We start from the raw sequence: 18710 nt of genomic DNA on the forward strand, positions 1-18710 counted from the left end.
CACACAGGAGGAAAGTGTTCCTCCTTCAGGATTCGGTCCCTTTCGCTCGGCTCTATGGAGGCCTTCCTGAACCCTCACCCTTCTGTGGTGTCCGCCTCTCCTGCCCACGCCCCAGCTTCTCCCCCCAGACGTGTCTTAAAAGGCCCCTCACCTCAGACCCTTGAAGCGAATGTGCTTTTGTTTACCTGCCCTTCCTTCTTTACTGTGTGCACCTTGAGGGCACAGACTGTATTTAATTTGTTTTTATCGCTCTCATTTTACCTTTAGCTTCTGTCACAGAACCTTGCACGTTATAAGTTCTCAGCACGTTTGGTTATGTTGAATTGAAGCTGTTGGGAAAGAACTTTGCCCCGCACATGGATGGTTATAAGTGCCTTATTAGCCAAAGATGAGATTTCTGGGTGTAAGATTTACGACCTCCAAAGGAAGGCCCCTGCAGATCATCAGTCAGAAGGCGGTTTTGTGACCAGGAGCCAGTGACAGAGGCGGCACGTTACTGTGACCCCTGAGCTGGGAACTTGGTACTGACCCTTGGTGAAAAATCGAATTTCAGTCCACATGGTTTGTTACTTCAGTGCTATGTATGGGCTATTGGAACTCCCTTGTGTTTGCCTCTTTCCATACTGATCTCATTTTGAATTAGAGAATTAATTTAGAGATGGGGAACTGAGACAGCAAGATTGATACTTTAAAGTTCTAGTCTGTTCGTTATGAGACGAAAGATTTTCATTGCTGTCTTTGGAATTTGCTCTGTCATCTGAGATGAGACTGTTAGGTAGATTTACAGTCAGCCCACTGCGGCTGTAACAGAAATCCGTAAATAGCTCCATCCAGATAGAGCAGTAGGAGCATATTTGTATCAGCAGAGATATAGGAACTACATTCTCTTGAAAGGGACGCTGATTTTTTGATTGATTAATGGACCGACGATCTGCCTCTTTAGTACCTTTTCTCAGGACTGCACAGATTCTGGTTTCTTTGATGTGGGGATTGTAACTCAGGGAGAAGTCATACTGTGTCCTCTCTTGGGGTGGGGGGAGTTGTTTGTTTACTCTTTTTTAAACCTAGAAAGAGCAGTCGGCCTTGTGCATCCTCGGAGCCCCTCACAGAGCTGTGTTGGGATTATCTGCTGCCCCCGAGTCGGTACACAGACCATCTGGCAGCCGTGGTGGAATCCTCAGCTGTCTCTCTGTTATGTCCACAGAAGGAAATGGGAGTTTTATCTTACTCCTAAGGCATTGGTACATTCCTTTTTTGGTCCACGGGAGCCAGCAATCTGATTGTGGGCTTATTTTCTACCATTCCTATCATCTTCTTGTCCTAGTTAGGGGCCAGGGGTGATCTTAACCTACCCACGTGACCGTGGATGCCTTCTCGGTCACCTCCAGCATCTTCGAACATTCTGCGTGTGAGTCCAGTTTATTAGGTTTTGCCAACGCTCTCTAGTTCGTCCCGTCTCCTGTAGTTCTGGGGTTCCAGGCAGCATGATAGTAAGAAGCTTCTACTATGGGTATTTCTCTTGGTCAGTGTCTTTCCTCCACAAGCGTCCCATTTTCCAGATCTCCGTGAAATGGGTTATTTTAACATCAGCACGTCTGCAGGCATGGTTGTATGCTGTTCATGTCTAAGTCTCAGAATTAGAAGTAGGTCTTCTTGATTATCTTGACTGTGAGTCAAAAATAGAGGCTTTAAGAAGGGGTGCACCGAGCTGCTGGCCCCAGTCTTCCTGTCGCGGTGGGTTGTGGTGGGTGTGTGCGCAGCAGAGGGCGGCAGAAATGTACGTTGTATGAAAGGGTAATAATAAGAGCCTGCGTTTACTGCATACCTTCTAGTGCTTAGTCACTAGGCTCTATCTCCTGCATCCATTTTCTCCTTTACTCACCCTGACAACCCCACTAGTGTGGTTTTCTGTATCTTAGGAGGCAGTAAGGCCGGAGAACTTCAGTCACTTGCTGAGGTCCTGCAGCTAGTCAGTGACCCAGCCAGAGTTTCTGATGTACCATCTGCATTTCTGTAGGTTCCTGGGTGATGCTTACTGGCCCTGGCACGACGTTTTGAGAGTCCTCGTAGAGAAAAGTGATCCTGTTAGGAGGCCAGACGATGTGGATTTAAATTCCTGCTCTAGTACTTACCAGCTGGGGGGCCTTGGATTCTTCATCTGTAAAATTCAGCAGGGGAATACCAGTATTATAGGGTTTGTAAGGATTAAATATGATGTTTAAAATAGCAGTAATATCTAGCACTTTAAACACATTTTAAATTCCGCTCTAGTTAGCATACAGTGTTACACCGTCTCCCAGGTGTCCAGGGTAGCGACTCCCACAATCCGTCCACACGTCACCCAGTGCTCCCATCCTGACAGGTGCGCACCTGGCACTTCTTGACTCTGTTTTTACTAAGTGCCGGGTACTGTGAGATGTGCCTCACTGTGTCACTCACCCTTCAGCCGTTCAGTGGTGTCCCTGGGTGTCAAGCTCTCGGCACAAGTAGTAACTTGGACGGTGTTTCTGCTCTTCCTTATTAGAAGGCTGGGAAATGGGTAAGGCACCTTAGATTTTCATAAATGCTCTTTGCTACTTTTTAAAATTTGAAACTTTAAAAGGAAAACTTTTTAAAGAACTGGATATTTATGTGACTCTTACCCAGAAATGCTAGGTAAGAAAAACGTTACTATCATCTGAAATGATGGAGTTTTTTTGTTTGTTTGTTTTTTGTTTTTTTTACTATCTATATGGCTTTTAAATACAGTGGAACGTTCAGTGCTCATATAGCTACTATAGAACTGCATCGGGCTCTGTGCTGACAGTGCAGAGCCTGGAGCCTGTTTCGGATTCTGTGTCTCCCTCTCTCTGTTGGCCTCCGCCTCTTGTGCTCTGTTTTTCAAAGATAAATATTAAAAAAAAACAAACAAAACTTAACGAACTTTAAGAAATCTTTATAATTTACCTTTAAAGCTAATCAAATTCTTTACTCTTTCTGTATTCCCTTTTGACTGCTTTTTCTCAGAGGATTTTATAAAGCTGATTTTGCCATCTAGTTAAAATAATTCCCCCATAGTTAAATGAAACCAAAAAATAGTAAAATTTATTACTTTACTTGGCTTTCTTTGAGAAATAATATATCAACCAGCAGCAGTTGTAAAGAAAAGTAAAGACTTGGAGATTCTGGGGCGCCAGGTGGCTCAGGCAGTTGACCGTCCGGCTTTGGCTCAGGTCATGATCTCACGGTTCGTGGGTTCAATCCCCGCGTCGGGCTCCGTGCTGACAGCTAGCTCAGAGCCTGGAGCCTGTCTTCAGATTCTGTGTCCCCTTCTCTCTGACCCTCCTCTGCTCACGCTCTCTCTGTCTCTCAAAAATAAATAAAAAACATTAAAAAAAAAAGACTTGGAGATTCTGAAGCGTGGGGGTATTTTTATTGGGAGTGAACGGGAACGTTTATTTTGTGCCCACTGTATGTCAGATACGTAGCATACCTTCTTCAGATACCAGCACCTTCTTTATGTAGGTGTTGAGTGGTCACCCTGGTCAGTGTTGACATGAAGACAGCACCGGCATGCGGTCAGCACTTGGGGAAGGAGCCGTTATTACTGTTTTATTCAAGTACGTGAATATAGTAGACACAGTCTCATCCCCAACCTCATGCAGTTTACAATCTGACAGTTTCCGGAAAGGATCTGAGGGAGTCCCTGAAGGAGTCACAAAGCTAGTCAGCAGTGAAGCAGGTCTTCCTTACCATGGGATTGCAAAGCCTGTAGGCTTACCTCCCGTTCTGTACCGGAAGCTTCTCTGCTCCGTCTTGACATAGTAGATAGTCCCACTTGCCAACTTTGAATACCTCCCCATGGTCTTGTGGTTTGTTGTGTCCCGGGTTAGGAATGAGATTTGGCTGGGTGGGGTTGAATTTGACTGCCTGGGTTCCTCTCCCTAGGCATTGCCCACGCACATGCCGTTGCCCACACAGGGCAGGCTCAGGGAGTTGGAGGAAATCTTGATCTGCCTGGAGTGGGTGAGGCACATTGGGTTAGATCTAGTAAGGAGGCCTTTCACCGGAGGAGGGAGGCCAGGAAAGAAAGGCATTGTCCTTGTCTTTCTTATTTCATGCTTCCCTGCAGTCATCTGGCGTCATCATCAGGTGACAGGAGGCTGTGCAGGGCAAGGGCACCCCATGGCCAAGTAGTAAGACGTGAGGCTGGAACTCCTTGGTGTGTTCTGGTGTGAGTGCGTGAGGTGGGGGAGGACAGAAGTCAGCTGCTAGACTGAAGTTTACGGAAAGCCCCTCCCAGCCTCAGCCTGCTTTGTGGGAGGGAGGGAGGAACGGGGAGCCAGAGAGACTGCCTTATCTAATCCTCTCTGTTCAGTTCTCTTAATAAATTCCCTTCAAGAATTAATAAAAATCCTTATGCTCTCTTCATTTTATCCAAATATCTGTCCTGCTAGCAAAGGGGAGACTGTCTCTTTAAGTGTTGGCCTGATTGTTCTAGCTGTTTCAGAGTTGTGAAACATTTGTGGGAGGGGTGTGTGTGTGTGTGTGAAGCCACCAGCCCACACCCTCTGACCAGTTTAGTTTTACTTAACAAGAACTGTCTGCAAGACAGGGTTGAGCACTGAAACAAAAAGCTCATATACTCAGAGTTTTCAAAAACTCTTTGTTTTAAGGAACGCTTGCCATTAAGGAGACCATATAGTTAGTGATTTTCAGACTTTTTTGTAATTTGATTCCTTTTCTGGCTGAAGTTTTAGGATTTCTTCCCCATTGCGGGGAAGAGTCTGTGAAACGCCTCCGTGTGGGGGACCTCAGCAAGTTTGCTGAGCGCCACCTGCTGGTTTTGCTTTCATGGGCCAGAACGGCTGTGCATGGAAACCTTAAAGAATTTGTGTATGATCTTGGCCTTGCAGAATTATGCAGCTGGAAGACAGTATGGTTTTTGATTATTAGTAGCAGTAGGACTTAATAGTTTTGAGTTTGCATTGGGAAGGGGGATGCTTCTGGCTGGAATACAGACATGTGGTTAAGAAGGAAGAGAGCAGATTATAGGGATTTCAGTGACCTCTGTCTTTATCTGGCAAAAGGTTAGCCTGGTTCAGATAGAAATTAAGTTTAAATGTCACATAAAATTGTTAAGTATTTTCTAGCATTGAAATCAGCCAGAGCCTTTGTGTATATGGAGTGAATTTAGTTTATGCCAAAAGTCATTACATTTCTCAGTGGATTTATGTTACTTGAGGTACTTGGAGGCGCCTTTTAAGGAAAGCTTTATAAACGGACAGCTTTGCTGTCTAGTCTGGAACATGGGCTTTCTTCTGAGGGGAATGGAGAGTATCTGAATACTTTTTCCCTTCAGAGGGAGAAGGGTAAAGCCCCTTGGTTAAGTAAATAGCGATGATGCTACTGTATTTCTCTTGTCTCTGCTCCTTTTGAGCTATAGTTCTATTCTAAGTGATTTTTTTGCTTTTATAAAAATTTTGGGGGCAGAGTGGCAGGGGAGAGAGAGAGAATCTCAAGCAGGCTCAGTGCTCACATGGAGCCCTGCACAGGGCTTGATCCCACGATCAAGTCAAGAGTCCGACCACTCGTTCCTGCAGACTGGCCTTCTCTGCTGCTCCTTGTACGCGTCGGGTTGACGCTCGCCGGCAGGTCTTTCTCTTGGCCTCGAACATGTGGAACTTGTATCTTCTCTCAGGCTCGCACTCAGATAGAACTCTCTGTGGTAGCCTTCCCTGACCACCGTATCTGAAATAGCCTCTCGCCCCTCTTTAGGACTCTGTCATTGTTTGTGACAGAACTTGCCTCCGATGTTACTTTTTATAACTGAATCGTCTTGCCTGGAGCTCTAGGAGGCCAGGAGCCTTGTCTGTTACATGTTGATTTCATAGCTCTTAAGAGTGCTTGATTGTGTCTGATGATTGGTAAATATTGTGATGAATACATTCATTTTGCCGACAGGTAGATTGAACTTCCAAGTGGTGATTTATCAAGTCTGTACCTATTAAGTGACGGATTCTGTTCTTATTCCCGAGCCCGTGTTTTTTCGACTTCTCGATCCTGTGGCAAATACTGTTAGAGTAGCAGGTTTCATTTAAAGAAATGAAGGGCGCTCAGTAAAACTGACGGTGTGCACGTGCGTAGGCGTGTGAGCCCTCGCTCTCCTCACCCCCTCACTTTGTGATATGTCAGTTGCCCAGAAAACCTTAGCTATTCTGAAACCATACCAGCCACTTTGAACGAATATTTAAAAACCCATAAAGTTTCACAGCCCTGCCCAGTGTTTGGGGCTTGGGATTTTTTTCCCCCCTGGTAGGCCTTCTGGATGGCGACATCTTACATTTATGTTAGCTCTTGTCTTAACGATTCTTGGGGTGCTACTTGGCCATAACTCTGCCATATAACTCTGCCTTTTATTTACCTAGAACGCTGGTAAGTTAATTAAGCAGCACAAATGTAACTCCTGTGTCCTCCTTCAGTCAGAGTTTGTGATGTTCTTCTTTGGAGTGGATTCCTGGGTACAGAAGGCCACGGAATGGCACTTCTGGGCGCTCTCAAAGATAGAAGACCAAGAAGATGGATATTTCTTTGAGGTTTGCCAATATGTGATACTCCGTTGGCTTCATTATATTTAGTGTCGAGAAACTCTCACATCTCATGGCTGTTTCCAGAATGATTGTGGATTCAGCTCTTGTGTAGCCTCTTTCACCTCCTCCGTCACGTCAGCCCTGTCCTCCTATGACCACTGTCATTTCTTTCAAGCAGAATGTCGAAAACGCGGGGGGCATTTCTTCCTGTGGCCTGTTTGGGGTGGGCTCGCGGGAGGCCTCCTTCCCCCGACTTGCTCAGCGGAGCGTCCCGGGCCACTGCTGATTACTGTGGTGCCTGATCCTTGCGTCTCCCACACAGCTCCTTCCACAGCAGTCCTTGCCTTTTGTGCTTCATCCTCCGTGGCAGGACTCTGGGCGCCCAGGAGCGAGACCTGTCTGGCCTCAGTACCTTCAGTGTCTGCCGTAGGCCTCACCCAAGCGCCCAGCCAGTGTTGACTTAACCGAAGGAAGGCGTAAGCAAAGCAAGCTTAGCATTTTGCTTATTTATAACATTTTAAGTTTTGTGCTTTAGAAGGGTGAAATGCTTTTGGTTCAACCCGACAAACGCTGAGCACCTGTATATCAAGATACTGAATGTGCAAAGATGAACGAGGCACCAGTTTCTTTTCCACCTTCACTTGTTAATGGCTTAGCTTTCCGAAGGCATGTTCCTGCCAGAGATGATCCAGGTTGAACTTTGAGCAGCCTTGGGCATCCCCGTGTCTCCATAGCAGCTTTCCCAAACATGCCCCTCAAAGGAGAGTTTGGGTCTCCATCTCGTCTGCCCGTAGAGATGCCAGTGATAGCACTTACCACATGGCATTGTGTCTGTACGTATGTCTGTCTAGGCTCCTGGAGGCAGGCACCAGGAAGGGTTCAGAATTCTAGTACCTGGAAGATAGCAGGGACAGAGCCGGTTACACAGAAGACACTGTGTGCTTGTTTAGCACAAACAGATGAAGGACAAGGCTGTGCTGATGAGAACAGAGTGGAGGGGGAGGCAGTGGACAGACTCCTGTTCCTTATATTTCTGCTAATTGACTCACCTCCATGATGGCCTGAGACAGAAATTTTATACTAACGTTAAAAAACCAATAAAATAGGGGTGCCTGGGTGGCTCAGTCGGTTAAGCCTCCGGCTTCGGCTCAGGTCAGATCTCACGTTCATGGGTTCAAGCCCCGCGTCAGGCTCTGTGCTGACAGCTAGCTCAGAGCCTGGAGCCTGCTTCCGGTTCTGTGTCTCCTTCTCTCTCTGCCCCTCCCCCTCTCATGCTCTGTCTCTCTCTGTATCAAAAATAAATTAAAAAAAAAAACAACAACGTTAAAAACACCAATAAAATAAAGTGAAATATGCTAAAGGGAATTATTTTTAAAGTAATAAAAGAGTTTCAAACACTTAAGGCTCATTTACATATCAACATTAATGTTTAATGTAACAATATTTTCAAATATTCACATTTCAAAAACAATCTCAACACTAATGGATAATAGTCCTTTGTATATATAAATATATATGTATATATATTTTTTTAATTTATTTTTGAGAGACAGAGAGAGAGCATGAGCAGCAGAGGGTCAGAGAGAGAGAGAGGTACAGAATCAGAAGTAGGCTCCAGGCTCCAAGCTAGCCATCAGCACAGAGCCCAATGCGGGGCTCAAACCCATGAACCGTGAGATCATGACCTGAGTCGAAGTCCGGCACTCAACCGACTGAGCCACCCAGGCGCCCCTGTCCTTTGTATATTTGATAGCGGTAATTTACTTGAAAGTTCGTGAACTGTCATTAACTCAGTGTAGCTTTCTACCAGATTAGTACAGATTAACGGTTGTAGTTTGCTGTGATTATATTCTCCTCAAAGGCTTTCATAGTTACCGAGGGCATTACCAACAAGCTGGTTAACACAGAGAAACCTGAAATATTTTAGCTGATGGGAAACGCACTGTATCCTGACTCTAGGAAGTGATAGTTATTTTAGTTTACAAACAAGCTCTCCGGAAGACCTGGGAAAACGCATGTTGTGAGTTTTCCCTGCAGAGGCTCGGTGGTGGCTGCCGTTAACCAAGAGCAACATGGGCAGTCTCCTTTTTCTTGGTGGCGCTTGACCTTGGGTTCCTCTGGGGTTCAGAGGATCCTGTTTTTGGGTTTGAGACCCAGGAAAAGGTAGGTGAACCGTTTGTTGTGCAGAGGCCCATTAACACCAGGGTCTAGACCTTGGCTGTCACTCGCGGTTCTCATCCGTGCTCAAGGCTCCATAACTGGGCACAGGATCCGGAGTCTGCCTCACCGGCCCTGACCTGCCGACCACCTGCTGGGTGTGTGCTGTCTGCTTCCATCCTGCTGATTTGTGAAACTGGACACCTGCAGCTTATCGCCCTCTTTTCCACAAATCATTCCCCTGCCCACCCCACCCCCAGTTTTTCCTCATGTGAGACCCCTTTTCATGTGGACTCTCTCCCTGTGTTTGTGCAGCCCCCAGCCAGTCAGCTACCGTATTTCATCAAATACTTGTCAACAGAATGCTTTTCTCACGTGTATCTTTTCAGATCATCTTACTGCCATAGCAGTTGAAGCTCCTTTTGCTTCTTCAAGCCGTTTTTGTGATGTTTTCCTCCATATGGTTTCCTTGCCTCTGTTCTCGTTTTTCCTTCTCTACATACTGCTGCAGATACAAACCTTTCTGGAACGCTTGCTGCTGTTAACATGTCACCCTCCACCCCTCTCCCCGCAGTTTTTTTTTCCCCTTACGTACTGCACAAGGCTCTGTTTTTCCTTCTTGCCTACACAGGTCCAAGTGTGAATCACGTGGCTTGCTGTTAGTATTCTACATGAGCTGATCTCTGGCATCTTTATTCATTCAGAAAGTTCCTGTTGCGAGATTAGCACGGTGTGAACCGTGTGCAGGGATGCAGTTCTTGCTCTCCACAAGCTTCGTAGAGTGATGAGAATTCTGTACCGGTGACCCTTGACTTGCACGGGCCCCCATGTACATGCATCGCCCCCGCCCCCCATAAACCCATTGGAAAAGTTTTCAGAGATTTGCTACAATTTGAAAAGGCTCACAAATGAACCACATAGCCTAGAAATATGAAACATTAAGAAGTTGGGTCTGTCATGAATGCATAAAATATTCATAGATCCTAGTCCATTTTATGGTTTACTACCATATCACATATACAGGTCTGCTGTAAAAAGTTAAAATTTATCCAGACGTAGACACACAAACACCTGGAGACTGTGCACGACATCCCATGCAGTACAGAGAAATGTAAACAACATAAAAACGCAGTGTTACATAACAGTGGAATGAAGTTCACTGTAATACAGTTTCACGGCCACCCTGTTGCTGTCCCAGTGAGCACCCCAGCTCCAGCGTTGCCAGTATCGGTTATGCCCCTGCCGGAGGCTCATGTCCACATGAGTGGTGGTCTCTCTGTACACTGCATATGGCAGTAGGTGGAAAGTGCTCTCTGGCCATTCTCACTGTCAGTACTTGAGTCTTGGGGAGTTTTTGTGGATTTTTGTTACATGTGGAATTTTGACTGTGGCGGGGGAGGGTGTCAGTGCTCCCATCCCTTATGTTGTCCAACGGTCATCTCATCACAGGAGGGTTAGGTAGTTGCTTTTGGTTGTCCTGTCTCTTAGCCTTCTTTAACCTGGAACATGGCCGCAGCCTTTTGTGACCTTTCATGCCATTGACGGTGTGGAAGAGTACAGTGATGCCTTCCTTTCTTCGAAAGAATGTTTCCTGTTTTTTATTTATCGGATATTTATTCGTGCCTAGATGCATCCTTGGCCAGAGCGCTTCGTAGATCACGTTGTGTCCTTTCAGAGTATCACACCTGGAGGCACATGGTGTTCTTCTGTCTCTGTTGGGGTGTTTATTTTGATCACCTGGTCAGAGTATTGGTGGGTCTCTTCCTGTGAATAAATACCATGTGTTTTCTCCCTCCAGCACCCTCTCTACCAGTCAGGCTTCCTCATTCTGTCCTGCTCCAGAATTCTTCCTTCTCTTCGGTTCTGTTCGCTTTATGGTATTCGTATAGACTTCTGGCTTCCTGTACTTTAATTATTTATAGGTTGCTCGTGTTTTTAATTATTTTGGTCTTCAGATTGTCCCAGATTTGGCCAAGGAAGCCACTGCACTGTGCAGCATGTCACCATCTTTCCCCCCACCCCCTTATTCATCACTTCCTTATTTTCCGCCAACAACATGATGTTCCAGGCTCATCGTGTTCATGCCCTGACCCTAGGCCTGGAAACAGCCCTCTCTTTGAGTGGCCTTGGTTCCTTTAATGGAGAATGATGTCCAGTGACCCAGGAGCTGAGCATTAGGTGTGCTCACCGCTACTGGCTGTCCTTCTGATGTGTGAGTCTTTAATGAAATTGGAAAACGGCTGCCCTGATTTTCCAAGGGAGAGACTCTCATTTCAGACTGGAGAGAAACTATAGCTGACTCTCAGTCTTTGGTTGCTTTAGGAAATGATCAGACAAAGGGGTTTATCAATTGCCTATATTCTTGTATTTAAAGGAGAGAACGAAGCTAAGTGCATGAATGCAAAGAAGTGTCTGAATTGTGGGGCGCCTGGGTGGTTCAGTCTGTTAAGCGTCCAACTTCGGCTCAGGTCATGATCTCTCCGTTCATGGGTTCGAGCCCCACATCGGGCTCTGTGCTGACAGCTCAGAGCCTGGAGCCTGCTTTGGATTCTGTGTCTCCTCCTCTCTCTGCTCCTCTCCTGCTTGCGTTCTCTCTCAAAAATAAAACAAACATTAAAAAATTTAAAAAACAAAAGAAGTGTCTGAATTGTATAGGGGCTCATTTCGGAATTACTGTTTCGATACTATAATCGTTGCCACCTCATGGGAAGATTTTGGATTAATGCTCAGCTTTTACTTTGTATGACTTACCTCCTTTGTTTCACTTTCCCCGTATGAACACTGGGGAGAAATCTTGTCATTTTGGCAAACTGGGAAATTGATTTGGGAAGGCCTGTAAACTTTAAGATTCTTGAGTGAAATGCAGTTATTGTTACAATTCATAATTCTGGAACCCTGCAAGAAAGTCTTTACTAAATATATATGTTTGCATCATGTAAAATAAAGAAAAAACCAGTCTCAGAAATGTAATTTAGTTTTGAGCTTTTTAACTTAGAGTATTTGGTTACATATATTTGAGAAATTGGTTTTTTTTGGAAATTTTTTATTTTGAAATAATTTTAATTTACATAGAAATTGTTAAGGATAGTGCAGAGAAGTCCCGTTTACCTTATACCCAGATTCAGTGCAACATCCTGCCGTATTTGCTTGATCGCTGTCTTTCTTTTTTTGAGAGTAAGTTGCAGACATCATGCTCCTTTAGCCCAAATACTTCATTGTGTATTTCCTAAAACAAGCATATTGCTCTTACGTAACCACAGCACAATTACCAAAACCAAGAACTCCCTCAGATGTTGCCAGTGGTCCCAATAATGCCGTAATGGCAATTTGCTTCTACCTTTCGGCTGCCAACCCAGAATCCTGTGTTGCATTAGTGGGCAAGTCTCTAGTCTGGAGCAGTAACTCAGTCTTTCTTTGTATTTCATTAGTGACATTTTGGAACAGTAACTGTTGAAATAAGTCCCCTTCACTTGGGTTTGTGTGAAAGCTACTCACAACTAGATTCAAAGTATACGTTTCTCTTGGGGACACTAAGTGATGCTCTGGCCTCAGTGGGTGGCATCAGGAGTGGTGCGGGTTTCATTATTTATAATGTTGCCTTTTTTGATGACTTGATTCAGGTGGTATACACGAAGTCTCTAGCTTTCCTTCTGTAATTGATAAGTGAGCAGACTATTTAAAATATGTGGATTTTTTTTTCTTTTGGAAGTAATCCATCCATATGTGAAAATACTGGAAAACAGAAAAGCACAAAGTACATCATGAAACTGGCTTCAACCACCATCTAGGTATAGGTGCCTGCTAAGAAAGTTTTGGTGTTTTCTTTTCTTTTCAAATGTGTGTTTTGAGGACCCGCTACTTCTGATTCTAGACTAAGGGGAGATCACAGTGAATACGGTGTGCTCTCCTGGGGCTTACGTTCTGGTAAGTAGTAATAGCTATTATTTCTTTACTTACTGAGACACAGAGTCAGGACCCCCAAGGCTTTTCTTGCTCCACTCAGCTGGGTTCGTACTGGAAGAACTGAGCCCCGAGCATCACGTGATACCGTTTTTTATGCATTTTCTATTTCTTTGTCTCCCATATATGGTAACACACACAGACATGTTGTCTGGTGAAGTGGTCTCGTGTTACAAGGTCATGAAGGATGTTGTCATGTATGCGCATCTCCAGGTTACCTTGAAACTGGTCCCCCCACCACTTGTTTTTCTCTCCTTAGAGAGGGGACCATACCACAAAGGAAAGACAAGTAACATGTATTCGTTTCAGGTGTACAACATAATGATTTGATATATGTGTATATTACAAAGCAGTCACAAAGATGAGTTGAATTAATATCCACCACCACACATAGTTACACATTTTTTTCCTGCTGATGAGATCTTTTAAGATTTTCTCTTAGCAATTTCCAGATACTCAATACAGTGTATTAGCTGTGGTCACCATGTTACATGTCATGTCCATTATATGTTATGTACGTATTATATTACATTTATTATAACTATTATTTGTTGAACATGTTGTTATATCCCATGAACTGCTTTACTTTTATCAATTCCATAACTCCTACAACCTGATGAGGGAGGTGTGACTGTTGTCTCTTACGGTGCAGGATTCCCCCAAGAGGCTAAATGGTTAGAAATTGGTGTGCCATGTGGTCATTCAGCCCTCTTACCCACCATGACGTGTCAATACATTAAAAGCCAAATTTGAAAGTTAGAAAATCAATTGACTTAAGTGGTGATGATATATTTATTTAAAATATTTATTACTTTTGAGAAAGAGGAAGAGAGAAATGGGCATAGTGGGGTGGGGGAGAGGGAGAGAGAGGGAGGGAGGGAGGGAGGGAAAGGAAATATCCCAAGTAGGCACCACGCCCAACGAGGAGCCTGATGGGAGGCTTCACCCCATGACCGCCCGATCCGTCCCGAGCTGGTGTCAACCGTCAGATCCTCAGCCAGCTGAACCCCCCAGACGCCCTTGCGTGGTGCTCATATTGGTCTCCTGTGAGCTGAAATCGGGCCACGTTGATAGCCATGACCTGGGATGCTTGTACGTGGCTGGGGTTTTCTCTGAGCCAGCCCTCACTGTCCTCCTTACGAGCAGTCGCCCCGTTTCCCAGACCTTGTCCATTCCCACACGGTCGTTCTTTCTTCCATCCCTCTCATGCTTTTCCCTTTCCTGTGCCATCACCCCCCCTTCCCCCCCACGATCAAGATACTGCCCCCGGCGAAAGGCAGGCCCAGGGGTAACTAGGACTTTGGGGGGCAGGAAGAGTCTGCCAATAAGGCGATGGGTTTTCTACGGAGAGAAAATCTAGATCTAGAAAAGGGAACTCTGTTCTTTGAATTCCAGGTTGGAAAGTCTGGGGGAAAAATGTTTGTTTTACTTATTTTTTTAAGGTTTGTTTATTTTTGAGAGTGAATGAGGGGAGAGGGGCAGAGAGAGATGGAGGGAGAGAGAATCCCAAGCAGGCTCTGCGCTGAAAGCGGGGCTTGAACTCACCGTGAGATCATGACCTGAGCCAAAATCCAGAGTGGGATGCTTAACTGACTGAGCCACCCAGGCGCCCTTGGGTTACTTACTCATAAATATGTAAAGGTAGTTACGGTACTGTTAAGACTGTATGTCTACTGTATACTGGCGTGAAAGATGGGGAGAATGGAGGCCACAGCTACCATTTTAAGTTCTGTTTTTCTTGGCAAGTAAGTGACTGATTGGCATTTAGGACTATGGTGCATTCATATTTGGGGGCTCACCTGTACTCACAAGATGGGGCCGGGTATAGATTGCCTTTTTCCATTAGCTCTTTTGGCATCTGTCAGCAAACATAGTCCAGACTCAAAAAACCGGTCGGATTCAAGGATACATTCCCCATGAATGCAGAAGCATGGCAAATACCTTTGTAAGGAGAGCACTGTTTCTTCAGTTCAGTTTACCGGAGAAGTGGAGATGTAGGTGCCTCTCTTCCTGGGACTTCACTCAAGAATGTCTGGAAAATTGCCCTCCTTAGTAAGTTCAGCTGTTGTGGTTAGATGCGTGACATTCGTATTAACCGGGCAGCCAGATTGACCTGTCTATCCATTCCAGGGGGCTTGTCCTTCCCATGAGCTGCAAATCATGTGCTGGAATGTTCCTCGGGGAAGGTGTGGTTAAAGCAGTCCTCTCAAAAATTCTTTTTAGTTCTGTTTCTCATCCTTGCTTTTCTGTCTCCACTGCACTAGCCTAACCTTCCAAGTTGCATCTGCCTGCCTCACGGCAGGTGCCAGGTACCGCTGCAGTGTCACTGCCGTGTGCGGGGGGCCGCGGCGTAGACTGTTTGCTCCCATGAGGGCGGGGGGTGCTCCTCCAGGGAAACAGGTGCCTTCGGGATCTGAATTCCAGGTGGCTTTAAGGGGAATGGGGCTTCTGTGCTCCCTTCTCTTTAGTGTTTTGGGTAGTTTGACTTAACATGAAAAGAAAACTATTGAAACTATGAGAGCAGTTTCAAGCTTCTTTCCTCTTAGGAGTGAAGAAAGAGGTTGGTGTGGAAGCTTTGCTAAAAGGATTTAAACTGCCCATTCGTCATCTCCTCTGTCCTCCGTTAAAAGAAGGCCCCAGATATCACTTGATATCTTGGGCACCGAGTCTTCTAGCAAGATATTGGGTCTCCTGTGGAAATCCCTATCTTGAGAAAGAAGATATATTCTTAGAATTCCAGGCTGGAGAGGCACCTGGGTGACTCAGTCAGTTAAACGTCTGACTTTGGCTCAGGTCATGATCTCACGGTTTGTGAGTTCGAGCCCCATGTTGGACTGTGTGCTGACAGCTCAGATCATGGATCCTGCTTTGGAATCTGTGTCTTTTTCTCTATCTGCCCCTCTCCCATTCATGCGTGCGTGCACGTGCACTCTCTCCCTCAAAATTAAGCATTAAAAAATAAAAAATAAGAATTCCAGGATAGATATCTAAGTGGGGAAAAAAGGTTTTTTTATTCCTCCCTGTAAAAGTCGACAGTGTAAATAATTTAGGCTGGCAGGCCATATAAGTCTGGGTGGGAACTGCTCAACTCTCCAGGGGCTCATTATAGTACCCAAACGCGGCCTGGCCTAACACTTTACTTACGGCCACCGAAATTTGAACGTCAGATGATTTTCACATGTGAAAAGATATTTTTCTTTTGATTTTTTGGAACCATTTAAAAGTGTAAAAACCTTTCTTAGCTTTTAAGCCATATGAAAACAAGCATAGAACTGGATTGTGCCGTGAGCCAACCTGTGGGCTAAAGATGAAACTGCAGAGCCTTCATTTACACTCTGTTCTTCCTGGGTTATAACGGTACTTCAATACCTTGAGAAATTTATGCTTCTCACATGTGCCGCAGACATTTTAGCTGGTTGCGGTTTATCATGCCAGAGTGTTAAGATTTTACCAGCCTAAGCTTTTCAAAAAATTTTCCAAGAAAGGGACTTAAACGAGTCTCCATTATAACTCGAAATAGCGACTGCAGCCAGGGATAATTCTGTTGTACTGACTGTGCTGTTCCTTGTGTTCGGGTGCTTTGGAACTTTCCAGTCCAGCGTTCATATGTAGTAAGTCACGGCTTCTTTGTAGCTCTTTCTGACTTCTTAGGTGTTGCACTGGACAGGTCTGAGCCGTGTACACAAAGCACTAGGAGTAAGTGAGGAGATAGCCTTTGGGGCTTTGGGAAATATTTTGAACTGTGTTTCCAGAATCAACCTGTTGGAGCATTTCTGTTCAGGGACTTGATCCTAAGTTTGATGTTAGGATGTCAGGTTTTCAGTGTGTAATGAAACTCTGCCTGCTGCTCTGTTAGGCTGCCAGGTTAGCAAAATGGTGGCCACAGGGTGGCATGGTTCTCTAATAGACTTTGTTGGTGTTAAAATGGAAAAGAAAAAAATATTGCAGGCAATGAGAATTCTCTCCCTTGTTGTAGCCTGGCTTTCTCTGATTGGTTTTTCCATAGTGCATTCTTTTTTTTCTATAATGCATTATTAAGATTTAGATAATACTAAACCTTAGTGCTTTAAAATCTGTGGTTTATGGTGACAGCATGAATTGTGTAATATTTATGATTGGGAAGATGGTAATCAGGACCGTATTTTATAGATTATACTTAATTTAGACAGTAGCCTCAAGGAAAAAAATTAGCATGTAAAAGCTAGAAAGAATATTTGTGAATAAATGATAGAGACGTCTTCTCAATAGTTGCAGAGTCATGGTCAAAGGTACTGGCGGGATTTAGGTCTGATTCCAAGGGTTTGGTAGAGGGGTCGGTAAAGAAGGGCAGGGCTTCCTTATGGTCAGGAGGAAAAAGATTAGTAGAAAAGTGACCGTCCCGTCCAGGTAGATTAAGAGTATTTTCGTAAGCTGAGAGCAGAATACATCCCAAGAGTTTTCATATATTAGTTGGAAGAAGAGAATGTATCATCTCCATCTTCATGGCCAAGGAGGATGGGCCTTAGAGGACTTAAGTCCCGTCTTTGTGGGTGAGGTTTAAACCCAGACTTGCCCGGAGCCCAAGGGAGTGCTCTTTGCACTCTTCCAGGCCAGTTCGCTGGAGACTCGGTGGAGAGAGGGTGGATTTGGCAGCGATGTCTGGGGTGTCGAGCGGAGAGTTGTTACTGCGGAGGGAGCACTGGGCAGTGGGCACTCCGGGTACAAGGCCCTGAGTGTCCTTTATGCCTCCTCCATCCTCTTGGCCTTGTTTTTGGATTCCTTTCTTTTTAATACTCACTCATCACGTCAGTAACCCAGACGTCGCCTCGTTCCTTTTCTCCTTTGTCTGACCACCTCCACTGAAAGGGAAGCTTTAAGGAGCACAGAGGCCTTCTTTGCAGATCATTTTGTGTTTGCAGTGCCTGCCGTCCTTCCTGGCACGGAAGTGCTCAGTGCTTCTGTTCGTGTAACCTGACTAGAAAGGATACATTTGATTTTCCCTACATTTGATGTTTTGTGAAGATAGACTCCCAGGAGGAACCTGACTAATGCAAGCTGGCTCTGTCTTTCCTTTCCTAGGGTGACTGTGTGGTTACGGTGTTGCTGGCCGAAGAGGACAAAGTGGAGGATGACGTAGTTTTTTACTTGGTATTTTCGGGGTCCACCCTCCATCACTGCACAAGTACTCGGAAAGTCAGTGCTGATACGCTGGAGACCATTGCTCCTGGTAAGTACTGAGCGGAGTCCTCACTGGCCTTCGCTGGTTCTCGGACACTTTTTAGAAAATGTTTTATTTATTATTATTTTTTGAGAGAGAGAGAAGAGAGAGCACAAGTCAAGGAGGGGCAGAAAGAGAGGGGGGACAGAGGATCTGAAGCAGGCTCCATGCTGACAGGTTGACAGCAGCGAGCCCAGTGTGGGGCTTGAACTCATGAACCGCCAGATCATGACCTGAGCCAAAGTCGGAGATTCAACAGAGACACGCAGGCATCCCTGGTTCATTAGCATGGACTAAGAGGAAGAACTCTTCTCAGATCTTTATTGTAAATACATGTTAAAGTAAAGCATTTTGTTTATATATTGCTTATTCCACGAAAGTCTGAGCCTCACTAGAAATTAGAAAAATAAAAACAGTGCCATAAGTTGAAAGATAAAAATTAGAATCAGCAAAAATATTAATTTATTAGAATATTGAGATTTGGGGGAAAGTAAGACATGTGGGAGATTCAGGTTCTGAGGAGGTTACCGTGGTGTGACTTCAGATTCGATGCTGAGCTTCGTAGTGGCAAAGGCAAAGCAATCATCCCTCAGAATCTAGGAAGGAAACACCTAAGGCTCTTCCATAAAAGCCAGACTTTCCAAATTGTAATTCATGGTGGAATGAATACTTAATCACTGTTTACCAGAATAAAAGGGGAAAGTATTTACTAATTAAAAATTCTTTACAAAGTCATTGCTACTGACTTTACAGAGTCATTGCTACTGACATTTTTCAGAAACAGCTGAAAAAATAATGACGGTCTCTTGACCTGTCCCAGTACCTGA

At 44.9% G+C, this 18710-nt stretch overlaps 1 protein-coding gene across 11 annotated transcripts in view; it reads left to right on the forward strand.

Annotated features, from left to right (window-relative positions):
• The window catches only part of AKAP13 (A-kinase anchoring protein 13), a 314398-nt gene that overhangs the window by 100228 nt on the left and 195460 nt on the right, over positions 1 to 18710 (forward strand). For all 11 annotated transcript variants that reach the window (XM_029953026.1, XM_029953024.1, XM_029953029.1 and 8 more), the window contains one exon: positions 17745 to 17892. In XM_029953026.1, coding sequence (XP_029808886.1) covers positions 17745 to 17892 — 148 coding nt within the window. The remainder of the gene's footprint in view (positions 1 to 17744; positions 17893 to 18710) is intronic.

This window comes from Suricata suricatta, chromosome 9, assembly GCF_006229205.1.
Source record: "Suricata suricatta isolate VVHF042 chromosome 9, meerkat_22Aug2017_6uvM2_HiC, whole genome shotgun sequence".
NCBI lineage: Eukaryota > Metazoa > Chordata > Mammalia > Carnivora > Herpestidae > Suricata > Suricata suricatta.